Source organism: Polypterus senegalus, chromosome 8 (genome assembly GCF_016835505.1).
Source record: "Polypterus senegalus isolate Bchr_013 chromosome 8, ASM1683550v1, whole genome shotgun sequence".
Taxonomy (NCBI): Eukaryota; Metazoa; Chordata; class Cladistia; order Polypteriformes; family Polypteridae; genus Polypterus; species Polypterus senegalus.
In genome coordinates, this window is record NC_053161.1 from 14,336,290 (window position 1) to 14,350,439 (window position 14,150).

Consider the following 14,150-nt stretch of genomic DNA (forward strand, 5'->3'; position numbering starts at 1 on the left):
GAGTTTTGGAACAAATTATGGTCGTGAACCAAGGTTCCACTGTATAGTGTTGCAAGTGCTCCTTTCAACTATAGGATTAGACTAGAAACAATTTTTATTCTTTTTATAAAGTAATAGTATTATTGCATTCTGACCAGGAATGACTGACTGAAACTTTTTATGTATTCTGATATGTCATATTGTTTAAATCCAAGACAAATGCCATCATTTTGTCCATCTGTATTGAAATATCATTTACAGTAAGTATTTCCTCTTCCAAATAATATATCTAAAATGATATATTGATCCTGAGAGAGTCTCCCATCTTCAAAAACCCTTACAAATATTAATAAGCAGCAAGTTCCAGGCCATTTTACCATATAGGGTTCAACGTAACCTTATGTTCCCCTTATATGCTCTTTATTATGTAGACTACCAAAATGCCTCAAAACCCTACTCTTACCACACTCTGGTTAGATACTGTACTTCAGCACTTCCTCCCCCCTTCCCTTCTTTATCTATAAGCTCATGCATGTTGATAGAATGAAAGCAGGCAGGATAAGGAACTGCACATTGAATTAGATAATATGCCCAAATTATAAGTGAAATGAAATGAGTGTGACATAACTCATTACAACCTACATAGCAGAGCACCTAGCATCCAAAGGTGGCTCTCATCTTATCTTCAGTCTAGCTTGGTCATTGCTACCACATGGCGTTTGAATCATGTACTGAAAAAGGTCCCATGCCTGTCTCAAATTTGGTTGCTGAAACTGACTTCATCATGGAAAAATGGCAAAAGAGAGAGCTGATCTTCTTTTCATGGCCAGATGGTGAGAGATATAGAGAAAGGTGGAGTGACCAACTTATACCATTTAAATCACAAGTTCTGGACTAATGGGTATAGACAACACCCTTAGCTGATCCAATCATTTTTCAGCATGTCTGGACCAATGGGACATCATGAAACAGAATGGTTAATCATAAACAGCCTCATTGCAGTCCTCCAGACTTGCAGTTTGTGGCGTTCCTGCAGGAGATGGCACATAGGCTCAAGTAATGTCCGACCATGACACCTCTGCCGAAAAAATACTCTCCCAAAGCCAGCAATTAACCAAAAGTAATGGCATTCTTAAAGCTTTCGAGGGAGAGAATTACAATGATATATTATCAAGTGGGGTCATTTTTGCTAAATCGCTTGTAATTCGACCTCTCCAAATTAGAATCATTGCTGTTATTGAACTATCTGGAGTATAAACACATGTTTGGTCTCTTTGTAAAGGTAACATTCTCTAGTTTCACCCTTAGTAGTCAGAATCACTGTAGGTGTGACTGATCAAAAGTTATGCACATTAGAACTCACAGAAAAAATGATTTTTTTTGTTCTCGCCTAAGTTTTTTTGTGAAAATAAAGGCCTCTATAGCTGCAGTAGGTAGGTGGGGACAGAAACACACTATGTACCAACAGAATAACTTGTTGACTACTAACATTTCAAATTTGAAAAGAATACCTGTAAAAATGCCATTTTACACCAATTTTATGTGGGCATGTCCAGGTGCTTTTTAGAGGGACCTATGGTTTATCCATTATCCACATTTTGGAACGTATGGAAAAAGTGTAATAACTTTTGAATGCTTCAACCCACGTATATCAATGAGGGCTCTACTGAAAGCTTACACCTAAAGGAATCTATATCTACACACAGTGTCACTCTATTAGTTATGGAAATTCATATTCCATACTAAAACAATAAAAATACACATTTCAATATAAAAATAGTCAAAACAAGTCTTATGGGCCAAAAAAATATATATATTTTATTTTTTATTTTTTTTTAATAAAATGCACACAAACTATATACATTTTTTACAAACTGTTACAACACAGCTCAGCGTTTTTCCATGTGCCATTTATTGTAGCAATCCCTAGCTGGCAGAAAGCACAAGGGCGTGTCACATGTCGCTCTCTGCCTCAGACATATCCATTGTCTGATTGAAAACTGTGACGCCGCGTACATTCGTCTACGACTTAATCGAGAGTGTATTTACGTTTATCCATATTTAAAATGCGAAAAAACTAGGTGAAATCACAATAAACAACCACGCACCAAGTCTGCAGACTGGCACAAATGCCAGCTTCGCGCAGCTCCGATCGGTTTTGTTTACAAGTTGGTATGGCAAGTTACATATCGGCGTGCTCAGCTGCTCATTGGCTGTAAGTTTGGAGTGTCACTCACAGCGTCCAATCAAACTGGTAGATTCTACCAGGGTTTGGAGTTGTGCGTCATCGTTCAGCTGTCTGTGACACTCGTTGGCTATACGAGGTGCCAGTCACCCCCCAGACCCCTCGTAATTGGCCAACTTAGGTGTCAATCAGAAGCTAACACTTCCATGTAACATGCTTTAGCATGGTTATTGCCGACAGAAACAAATTACGTCTGATATGACCAATAGAAATGAAAAAATATGTCGGAGCTAGTCTCGAGTTAAAAAACGTTTTCTGGAGTTTTTATCCCTTTGAGGATCTATCGTGTGTTATGAACCTAATCGTTTTACTGGATTGTATTCCCTGGAGCCTTACAGACAGAATGAGATCAATATTGCTTGGAAATATTGATGTTTGACTTGCAGAGAGCCTTCAAAGGTAGGAAAAGTCAGCTCTTAAAAGTATTTACTTCTCTGTAAAAAAGGATTTAGTGTCAGTGCTGTGGTTGTTGTGTGTCAAAATGGTTTATATCATCGGAAAGACGATACTCTGAATTTTCATTTGATGTGTAGTATGTCAAGGTGCATGACAGAGGGGCATGCACACATGGCTGTGACATGATTGTGATGTCGTCCAATCGTTGTTATGTACCGGGACCGGTACATGTGCATGTTAAAGGGTTCTAAGAAACCTGCTTCTTTCTTTAGATGACTGTTAATTCTTAAAAGACAATTTACAAACAGTTATCAAAATCTTAAATATTATTCATCACAACACTTATGCATGCAGTGACTTAAATGGTTATGATTGTTGTGCTACAGTTTATTCTTTACCCTTTTACTACTTGCAAAATGTGTTAAGACCATTACTGATCTTATTTATTTTGTGCTTATTGTAAATGTAGTTACCTTATTTTGGCTATAATATTTCCCATAGTGCACTTATCATGTTTTTGTTTGTTAACCCAGTTCTAATTTTCTGCTGTTGTTATTTCATATTGTCAAGGATGCCAGGGGCAACGACCCGGCCGGGACACCTTCAGGGACCGGAAGGAGGGTCTATGCCCACCGTGGATCACGTGAGGGCCACCACCCTGGTTGCTTTGGGGGCCACGGGTTAAGGGCATGGAAGCCCAACCCTGTTGGGGCCCGTGGTCACCGCCATGGGGTGCCCCAGTGCCTTGGGAACCCTGGATCCCAGTACTTCCGCCACACCAGGAAGTGCTGGGGGGAAGAGAAGCAGGGACACCCGGAGAGCTTCCGGGAGAACAGCCGGCACTTCCGCCACACTGGGGCGTGTCAGCGGAAGATTGCCGGGGAGCACCTGGAGCTCATCCAGGTGCAGATAAAAGGGACCGCCTCCCTCCAGTCGATAGCAAGAGTCGGGTGGAAGAGGACGGAGCCCGGAGGAGAGGAGTGGAGGCGGTCAGAAGGACTGAGTAAGGCATTGTTGTGCGGCCAGGACTTTAAGGGGTGATTGGTGCTGCGGCACTGGGTTTGTACACTTTATTTGTAAATAAGGATTGTAAAATAAACACGTGTGTGGAGAAAGAACATGTCTACCTGTCTGTGTCCGGGCTGTACCCCACAATATGTAATTTTAGTCACTGTAAACTTAAGGTTCTAAAATAAAAAATAAGATTAAAAATTGGATTGGCTCCACTACATTTTAAAAAATGCCTGCCTAACAACAGCATAAATAGCTAGACTGGTTAAGACTGAAGATAAGAAAATCTGTGTGCACTATGCCTGACTTACATGCATAGTAGGCATCTGAATAGATTAACACATTTTGAAGGTGCCAATTTGTTGTTTTAAAACAATACAGTAAATGAAACGTTTGAATGAGGCTATTTAAATAGTAAATACAATTATTCCTTTAAGATTTCACTTGGAGCAGTATACAAACATATCTCACAAACTGATTATTTATTTATTTATTCATTTTATATATATATATATATATATATATATATATATATATATATATATATATATATTAGACATTAAGCCCATTACAATAACAGGCGCTAGAACAGTAGTGCATAAACATTAGTAGGAACAGTCTATATTAAATGGCAAGGGAGCTTGTATGTGGCTGTAATATACGTCACTGTATTGTGTGCCTTTAATTTTCTCTCGCAGTAATATTGGTTTGTATTTCCGTAAAATGGCTGTAGTTTGGTCTGCAAGTAATACAGTGGAACCTTGGTTCACGACCATAAATTTGGTTGTGAACCAAAGTAATTTCCCCCGTAGGATTGTATGTAAATACAATTAATCCGTTCTAGACCGTATGAACTGTATGTAAATATATACAGTGGGTACAGAAAGTATTCAGACCCCCTTCAATTTTTCACTCTTTGTTATATTGCAGCCATTTGCTAAAATCATTTAAATTAATTTTTTTCCTCATTAATGTACACACAGCACCCCATATTGACAGACAAAAATAATTTTTGAAATTGTTGCAGATTTATTAAAAAAGAAAAACTGAAATATCACATGGTCCTAAGTATTCAGACACTTTGCTCAGTATTTAGTAGAAGCACCCTTTTGAGCTAATACAGCCATGAGTCTTCTTGGGAAAGATGCAACAAGTTTTTCACACCTGGATTTGGGGATCCTCTGCCATTCCTCCTTGCAGATCCTCTCCAGTTCTGTCAGGTTGGATGGTAAACGTTGGTAGACAGCCATTTTTAGGTCTCTCCAGAGATGCTCAATTGGGTTTAAGTCAGGGCTCTGGCTGGGCCATTCAAGAACAGTCACAGAGTTGTTGTGAAGCCACTCCTTCGTTATTTTAGCTGTGTGCTTATTTATGGTCATTGTCTTGTCTTGAAATAAGATTCATACCACTTAGAATTAAGGCCAAAAAGTTCTATCTTGGTCTCATCAGACCAGAGAATCTTATTTCTCACCATCTCAGAGTCCTTCAGGTGTCTTTTAGCAAACTCCATGCGGGCTGTCATGTGTCTTGCCTCTCCTCAGTGTGTGGAGACTACCAGGCACTGTTTATCACTTGTCCAATACAGTCCCCACAGTGAAGCATGGCGGTGGCAGCATCATGCTGTGGGGGTGTTTTTCAGCTGCAGGGACAGGACGACTGGTTGCAATCGAGGGAAAGATGAATGCGGCCAAGTACAGGGATATCCTGGACAAAAACCTTCTCCAGAGTGCTAAGGACCTCAGACTGGGCCGAAGGTTTACCTTCCAACAAAACAATGACCCTAAGCACACAGCTAAAATAACGAACAACAACTCTGTGACTGTTCTTGAATGGCCCAGGTAGAGCCCTGACTTAAACCCAATTGAGCATCTCTGGAGAGACCTAAAAATGGCTGTCCACCAACATTTACCATCCAACCTGACAGAACTGTAGAGGATCTGCAAGGAGGAATGGCAGAGGATCCCCAAATCCAGGTGTGAAAAACTTGTTGCATCTTTCCCAAGAAGACTCATGGCTGTATTAGCTCAAAAAGGTGCTTCTACTAAATACTGAGCAAAGTGTCTGAATACTTAGGATCATGTGATATTTCAGTTTTTCTTTTTTAATAAATCTGCAACAATTTCAAAAATTCTTTTTTGTCTGTCAATATGGGGTGCTGTGTGTACATTAATGAGGGAAAAAATTAATTTAAATGATTTTAGCAAATGACTGCAATATAACAAAGAGTGAAAAATTGAAGGGGGTCTGAATACTTTCCGTACCCACTGTATATTTTTTAAGTTTTTAAACACAAAAATAGTTAATTACACCATTGAATGCACAACGTAATAGTAAACTAAATGTAAAAACATTGAATAAAGCTAAGAAACCTTGAACAACAGAGAAAACTAACACTGCAAGAGTTCGAGCTATAGCCTTACGACCCGCTCGCTAAAACCACTTTTTTTTAAAGAGTTTTAAGCACAGGGAAAAAAACGAACATCTGAAAAATCAGTAATTTAATAAACAACCTAGAAAAGTAACATTGTAACAATGCATGCGCGTGTGTGTGTGTGTACGTCTCGCGCACGCGCCTGTCTGTCTGTGTGTGCGTCTCACGAGTGCGCACGCCTGTCTGTCTGTCTGTGTGCACGCCTCGCACGCGCCTGTCTGCCTGTGTGTGTGCACATCTTGTGCGCGCGCACCTGTCTGTCTGTCTGTGTGTGTCTCTTTCTCTCTCTGCACAGGGAATGCACAGGAAGAGACTGAACACGTGCCGTGTGGCCCCGCACATGCGCACTTCACCAGAAGACACACACACGGACACCTGGACGCACACAGGGGTTTTATTAAAGAGGATGATTGATGTGCTAGGTGGTACTGCTGCCTCATGAGTTCAGCATCCTGTATTCAGGTCCCATGCCCAGTTGCTGTTCATGTGTAGACTGCACATACTCCCTGAATCTGCGTGGATTTTCTACTAGAGACTGAAGTTCTAACCTAACATCACCAAATATGCGCAAGCTAGGTAAATTGGCTTAATGGGTGTAGGTGTGGGAGTGTGAAGGAGTGGGCCTTCTGATAGACAGGCACACTATCAAGGACAGTTTCCTACTCTATTCACAGTGCTACTATGTAAGCTCCAGTTTCTCACAATGCTGAAATGGGTTATGTGGATCTGAGAATGTTATACAATACATACTTTGCAATATATAATTAATAGTTTTAACCGTTTGAAAGAATATGTCTTTTGCAGTTTTAGCTGAATTTGTCTTACAAAAACACAACTAAGTAAAAATGTTTAGGTTGACAATAGCTGGCACAAAAGTTCTTTTTTTAGTCTGAAAGCCCTAATCTATTGTGTGTCACTTTTATGGCAGTACTTTACAATGTACAGTACCACTTCTGTCTTCTCAGGGAGGCTGCATTACCAAATTGGAGCTATTCCTTGCAGATCACCTTCTGATTATTGGAGCAGTTGGAATAGGAGTTGCTTCTCTGCAAGTAAGTCAACTATGTTACTATATGTCATTCAGTACAACATTTGAACTGTCACAATTCTATCTGACTCCTAAATGCAAATTAACGTTTTTAATTTTTAATAATGGAGTATATCATATTACCAACAAAAACAGAGCATTTTAAGCTATGTTTCAAGCGCATCATATAGATCTCTGATGACTCCTTATAAAATCTTCACTCTGTGTGCAAGCCTTGAATTGAATACTTGCAAAAATCACAGTGTACAGAAAAAGTGATTTTATTTTTTTTTTTTACATTTTCAAGCACCATATTTAGGTTAAAATAAGGATACTTCCAAAAAATTTAAAATGATTTTGTGACCATTGAGTTTAGAAAATGAGATTGTTTGAAACTAGATATAGCAAACCATTGGGCATGATTTTTATTTGTTTTTTTAAACATTTTTTGAAAAGTCATCTCTAACCTGGAATGATACCTTAAAACATTTTCTGCTTTGTATTTCAAAAAACGTTCTGTAAGTTATTTTATATGTTGTCATTTAACTGTGAGGATGCAGGGGATGAAGCATGTCTTGATGTCTGCTTTTTCAGAAACTCATGTTTTAGGCAACATTATAACCTCTAGTTCGTTCTATAGTACTTAGGATCTCCAGTCTTTAATCTGTTGTCCCTATTTATTGAGATTAGAGTGGTTCTCCTTCATTGTCATACTTACATATTCTACTGGCAGTGTTTCATTTTGTTTCCTAATGCTTAAAGGGAGCAACAGGCTGCATGTCCCAGATAGCATTTAGACATATTGAATTGTTCTTTTGCAAGAGAGGCGTTATGTATTTTAATTTACATTTTCTTTCTTTTTTAAACTTCTTTGAAGAGGCTCTGGTTCTCTCTTTGCAGACAGGCATGATTGAAATCTTGATATAACTTCTCCCCTCGCACCAGCATCAGGCGGGCCATTCCTGACAAAAGATGTGACCATGAGACACTGGTCTCAATGTATGCTGTTTCATTTTCTAGACAAGATCTACTGTATATTATTTGTTGCCATCCAAAAGGACCTTTGGTCACTATTCTTAGCTAGAAGTCTACTTTTTCCAGGTTTTTTTTTTGCTGTGGCCATTTCAAGAGGATTATCTTTCTTAATTTGCAGAGCATATGATTCCTACCAGACCTAGTGATTACTTACCCTGTAATAGCTTGTATTGAATACATGAGGTGGTTGATTAGGCAGATCAAGGGAGACTACACAAAGTTTCTTTTACAGAAAGGAACTATATTTATACTGAAATTCTAAAATTCACTTCATTTTCTACTTCGGCATAATTTGTAAAAATAGGGCTTATTCAAGCATGGTCTTTCACATTGGATTCATGTGAAAACTGAACTGTGTCAATATTAAATTGGATTTTTGTTTTAAGCTATACCGCACAATTGTGACTAATATGGCAAGGGCCAATGTGGTCATTTAGTCACCCTTCATGGTTTATTGATTGGTATATTAGTTGGCACTAGTCCCTGAACAAAAGATTTTTTTATTCTTCAACTCATCATTAATCCATCAGAAATTTTTTCCCACCAGCTGTGGTTGGGTGCTTTTTACCTTCCATCATTAAGACCTCTGATGTGACTGCAATCCAACTAGTATGTTCCTAAATAATTTAGCTGCAAAACCATATTGTTTTCTGCCTGTGGCCAACAGGAGAAGCAGGAGCATGGTTTTAAGACACTGGGACATTTTAAATTAATGTGAAGAAGTGACTAATCCAGTTTCTCTCTTTGCAAGCATAATTATCCATGTACCCAGTGTGATGGTTGGCCGGGATGGATTGGTGTCCTGGCAGGGATGAACCCTGTTTTCCCTTGCCTGACCAGGAGACCAGCGTAATGGGTTAAACAAGGCGTTTCCTGTCTCATCCAGGAAATGGGCACACCAACATGGTGACATCCTCGTAGGTTTCAACAGAAGACCCTTGCTTGGTCAGGAGGCCAGAGCGATGGATGGACTTTGGGAAACAACCTTCCAAGACTGCATGCACCCCTGGTGCACTGGGTGGCAGCATTCCTGGGCTGGTGTACCAATACACATACCCCTTTAAGGCATGCTGGGGATTGTAGTCCTATGGTGCAGCCTTGCTAGGTTCCGTTTGGTGCCACCAGGAGGTGCTGGAGGGAGTGGCTTGCCTACTTTGTGGGACTCCTGCCTGACTTGTGAAGTGTATCCTCCATGTAGAATCCTGACATCGGAAGTACTCCCGGGCCATGCATAAAGGAGCCGCCTCACATTCATTCAGTGAGTTGGAGTTGAGAGAAACAGGACAAAACTTGCCTTAAGGAGGGTGATGGAGGATAAAAAGACTTTGTAACTGTGATTTTTTCATTTGGGAAAAGAAACCTGTACAAGGCATTTCTGTTAATAAAAAAGTCAGTTTTGAACCCGAGACAGTAGTTGTTGAAATTGGGTCTGAGATTTGGGGGTCAGCGACACCCCATAGTGACTAGATATGATCTCAAAACGTGCCTTAAAGGAACCTCCCCTCCTCGAATTAGAATGAGACCATATGAAATCCATCCATCCATTATCCACCGCTTATCCAACGTCGGGTCGCGTGGGCAGCAGCCTAAGCAGGGAAGCACAGACATCCCTCTCCCTGGCCACCTCCTCCAGCTCCTCTGGGAGGACCCCGAGGCGTTTCAGGGCCAGCCGGGAGATATAATCCCGCCAACGTGTCCTGGGTCTGCCCCGTGGCCTTCTCCCAGTGGGGCATGCCCAGAACACCCCCCCAGGGAAGCATCCCAGGGCAAACCACCTCAACTGACTCCTCTCAATGCGGAGGAGCAGCAACTCTACTCTGAGTCTCTCCCGGATAACTGAACTCCTCACCCTATCTCTAAGGGAAAGTCTAGCCACCCTGCGGAGAAAACTCATTTTGGCCGCTTGTATCTTGCTCTTTCGGTCACGACCCAAAGTTCGTGGCCATAGGTGAGGGTAGGAACGTAGATCGCCTTTTGGCTCAGCTCTCTCTTCACCACGACGGATCATTGCAGAGGTCGCATTTCTGCGAATGCCTCACCGATCCGTCTGTCAACCTCCCACTCCATTCTTCCCTCACTCGTGAACAAGACCCCGAGATACTTGAACTCCTCCACTTGAGGCTGTACTGTGCTCCCAACCGGAGTGAGCATTCCACCCTTTTCCGGCTGAGAACCATGGCCTCGGATTTAGAGGTGCTGACTCTCATCCCCGCTGCTTCGCACTCAGCTGTGAACCGTGCCAGTGAGAGCTGGAGGTCACTGTCCGATGAAGCCAACAGAACCACGTCATCCGCAAATAGCAGAGATGAGATTCTGAGGTCACCGAACAAGTCTCCCTCCCCTCCTTGGCTACGCCTAGAAATTCTGTCCATATAACTTATGAACAGAATCGGTGACAAAGGCAGCCCTGGCAGAGTCCAACCTCAACAGGAAATGAGTCTGACTTATTACCGGCAATGCGGACCAAGCTCCTGATCCTCCTGTACAGGGACCGGATGGCTCGTAACAACGAGCTTTGTACCCCGTACTCTTGGAGCACACCCCAGGATGCTTCGAGGGACACGGTTGAATGCCTTCTCCAAATACACAAAACACATGTGGACTGGTTGGGCAAATTCCCATGCCCCCTCCAGGATCCTAGCCAGGGTGTAGAGCTGGTCCAGTGTTCCACAGCCTGGACGGAATCCGCATTGTTCCTCTTTAATCCAAGATTCAACCATCGACCGAACTCTCTTCTCCAGCACCCCTGAATAGACCTTACTGGGAAGGCTGAGGAGTGTGATCCCCCTATAGTTGGAGCACATCCTCCGGTCACCCTTCTTAAAAAGGGGAACCACCACCCCTGTTTGCCAATCTAGAGGCACTGCCCCCGATGTCCATGCAATGTTGCAGAGACGTGTCAACCAGGACAGCCCCACAACTTACAGAGCCTTGAGGAACCCAGGGTGAACCTCGTCCACTCCAGGGGCCCCGCCACCTCTGAGCTTTTAAACTACCTCGGCAACCTCAGCCCCTGCTTTGGATGCCCCCCCCCCAGTGTCCTCCAGCTCTGCTTACACTAAGGAAGACATGCTGGTGGGATTGAGAAGATTCTCGAAGTATTCCTTCCACCGGTCAATAACGTCTACAATTGAAGTCAGCAGGGCCCCATCTCCACTGTACACAGTGTTGGTGGAGCACCGCTTTCCCCTCCTGAGGCACCTGATGGTTTGCCAGAACCTTCTCGGTGCCGACTGAAAGTCATTTTTCATGGCTTCCCCAAACTCCTCCCATGCCCAAGTTATTGCCTCTGCAATAGCCGATGCCGCAACACGCTTGGCCCGCCAGTTCCCCTCAGCTGCCTCTGGAGTCCCACTGGTCAACCAGACCCAATAGGACTGTTTCTTCAGCTTGACGGCCTCTCGAACCTTAGGTGTCCACCACCGGGATCGTTAATTGCTGCCACGAGAGGCACTGACAACCTTGCAGCCACAGCTCCGTTCTGCTGCTTCGACAATGGTGGCTCAGAACATGGCCCATTCAGACTCAATGTCCTTCGCCTCCCACGGAATGAGGTTGAAGTTCTGCCGGAGGTGGCAGTTAAAGATCTTTCTGACCGGTTCCTCCGCCAGACGTTCCCAGCAGACCCTCATTATTCGTTTGGGTTTGCCTGGTCTGCCTGGCAGCCTCTCCCGCCATCTGATCCAACTTACCATCAGGTGGTGATCAGTGGACAGCTCAGCCCCTCTCTTCTCCCAAGTGTCCAAGACATAAGGTCGCAGATCTGATGACATGATTACAAAGTCGATCATCGAGCTGCGACCTTGGGCATCCTGGCGCCAAGTGCACTTATGGACACCCTCATACTCGAACATGGTGTTCGTTATGGACAATCCATGACCACCACAGAAGTCCAACAACTGAACACCACTTGAGTTTAGATCAGGGAGGCTGTTCCTCCCAGTCACGCCTCTCCAGGTTTCACTGTCGTTGCTGATGTGAGCATTTAAGTCTCCCAGCAGGATGATAGAGTCCCCAGGAGCTGCACCTCGCAGCGCCTCTTCCAGGGACTCCAAGAAGGCTGGGTACTCTGAACTGCTGTTCAGCACATTAGCACAAACAACAGTCAGAGTCCTTCCCCCAACTCAAAGTCGTAGGGAAACAACCCTCTCATCCAAAAGGGAGAACCCTAACGTACAGGCCTCGAGCCAGGGGGCCATAAGCAAGCCCACCTCTGCCCGACGCCTCTCACCCACAGCAACTCCAGAGTGGAACAAAGTCCAGCCTCTCTCAAGAGGAATGGTTCCAGAGCCCAGACCATGCGTAGAGGTGAGCCCGACTATATCTAGCTGGTACCTCTCAACCTCTTGCACCAGTTCAGGCTCCTTCCCCGCCAGAGAGGTAACATTCCATGTCCCAAAAGTCAGTTTCGGCACCCGAGGGTCGGAATGCAAGAGTTCCCGCCTTCGGCTACCACCCATATCACATGTCACCTGACCTGTATGGCCTCTCTTGCAGGTGGTGGGCCCACAAGAGAGCGGAACCACATTGCTCCTTCGGGCTGAACCCGGCTGGGCCCTGTGGTCGAAGGTCCAGCCACCAGGCGCTCACCAGCGAGCCCCTCCCCCGAGCCTGGCTCCAGGGTGGGGCCCCGGGTACCCTTTCCTGGGCAAGGGAAACGCCAATCCTTGTTTTAAGTCCATATGGGGTCTTAGGGTTGAGTTAGTCTGGATCTTCACCTATAAAATAATAATAATAACCAAACATTGATTGCTATTTACTAAGGTGTTCTTTCTTCATATCGGAAGGAAAAAGTGCAAAGCATCTGCACAGATACTGTACATGGGAAACAAAATTAAGTGGCAGCTGAGCCCAGAGCCACGACTTCAAACAATGGAATAAGCTAGTCCCAAGGTGCTGCTTTGTGGCACAGCCAATGTGTGCCCAAAATTAAAACTTTATGAGCACAATGATCCATATTTTATTTACTGGACTTATTTTTGGTTAGTGGTTATTTGTTTGTATTTTGGTTGTAATAGTCATTCTGGCTTCATTGTTTATTGTTTGATTGAGGCACGGTGGCATAGTGTCTAGAAGTACTGTCTCACAGCTTTGGCCACAATAATTGGTCCATCATAGTTGGCAGATGCTTCCCTAGCCCACAGGGACACTTAAAAGACCATTATAATCCACTCAGAGCTACTTCAGTTCCTTCTTCTCCATTGACTTCCATGCATTTTACTGCCTTTGACGAAGTTCCCAAACATTTCTATGATTTTGCCAAACTCACAGCTCTGTGGGGTTCACTCATCACTAATTCATCCAGTGTTATGTTTAAGACCCATGGTATGCTGGTGGCTATAAAAAGAATGTTTTTAAAACAGTAAATGAACCAATCCAGTTTGTTTAATACAGTACGTGAACAGCAAATTTAGAAAATGATCTGCACATAATCATGTTTTCAGTAAGATGTTTGTTGATTATTTAAAACTAGTGTTTGAAATGGCAGTTTTTGTGTAAGTGTGCATAAAAATAAAAATTCTGATTAAAAAGAGTTTATTTACTTGTATTGGTTTTCTTCTGATGTTTTTTATATTCAATCATTCCAGTTCAGTTTAGATGCCTATAGTTACCCTAACATGCTTAACTGTGGGTTGAGGGATGTATCCAGTGAAAATCATTATAAACCTTGGAAGATGACCTAGGTCCTCGAGAGAATGTGTCAGCATTGTTAACCACGCTGTCATTATGCAGTCCTGAATTATGTGTATTTATCAAAGTCTTTTGTAAATTGTAATTATTGAATTTAGTTTTAATTGCTGCTGTAGTATGCTAAACAGTGGTCTGGAGACTAAGGTAACTTTAATAAATAGAAGCATAAATATCAAAAGGTATAAGATTCATCTGTAACATTATTAGTTTAACTAAGATGAGCTACACAGCTGTGGCATTCCCTGGGGATTCTGTAAGTAGCACAGAGCTGCCAAACATTATTCATAGTTTTCTGTCATGCTTGTGTTTGTCTTCCTGCTGTCATTTTCATTTCA

At 42.8% G+C, this 14,150-nt stretch overlaps 1 protein-coding gene across 6 annotated transcripts in view; it reads left to right on the forward strand.

The window, feature by feature from the left end:
• The window catches only part of tspan11 (tetraspanin 11), a 364,316-nt gene that overhangs the window by 286,902 nt on the left and 63,264 nt on the right, over positions 1-14,150 (forward strand). For all 6 annotated transcript variants that reach the window (XM_039760769.1, XM_039760772.1, XM_039760774.1 and 3 more), the window contains exon 7: positions 7,028-7,114. In XM_039760769.1, coding sequence (XP_039616703.1) covers positions 7,028-7,114 — 87 coding nt within the window. The remainder of the gene's footprint in view (positions 1-7,027; positions 7,115-14,150) is intronic.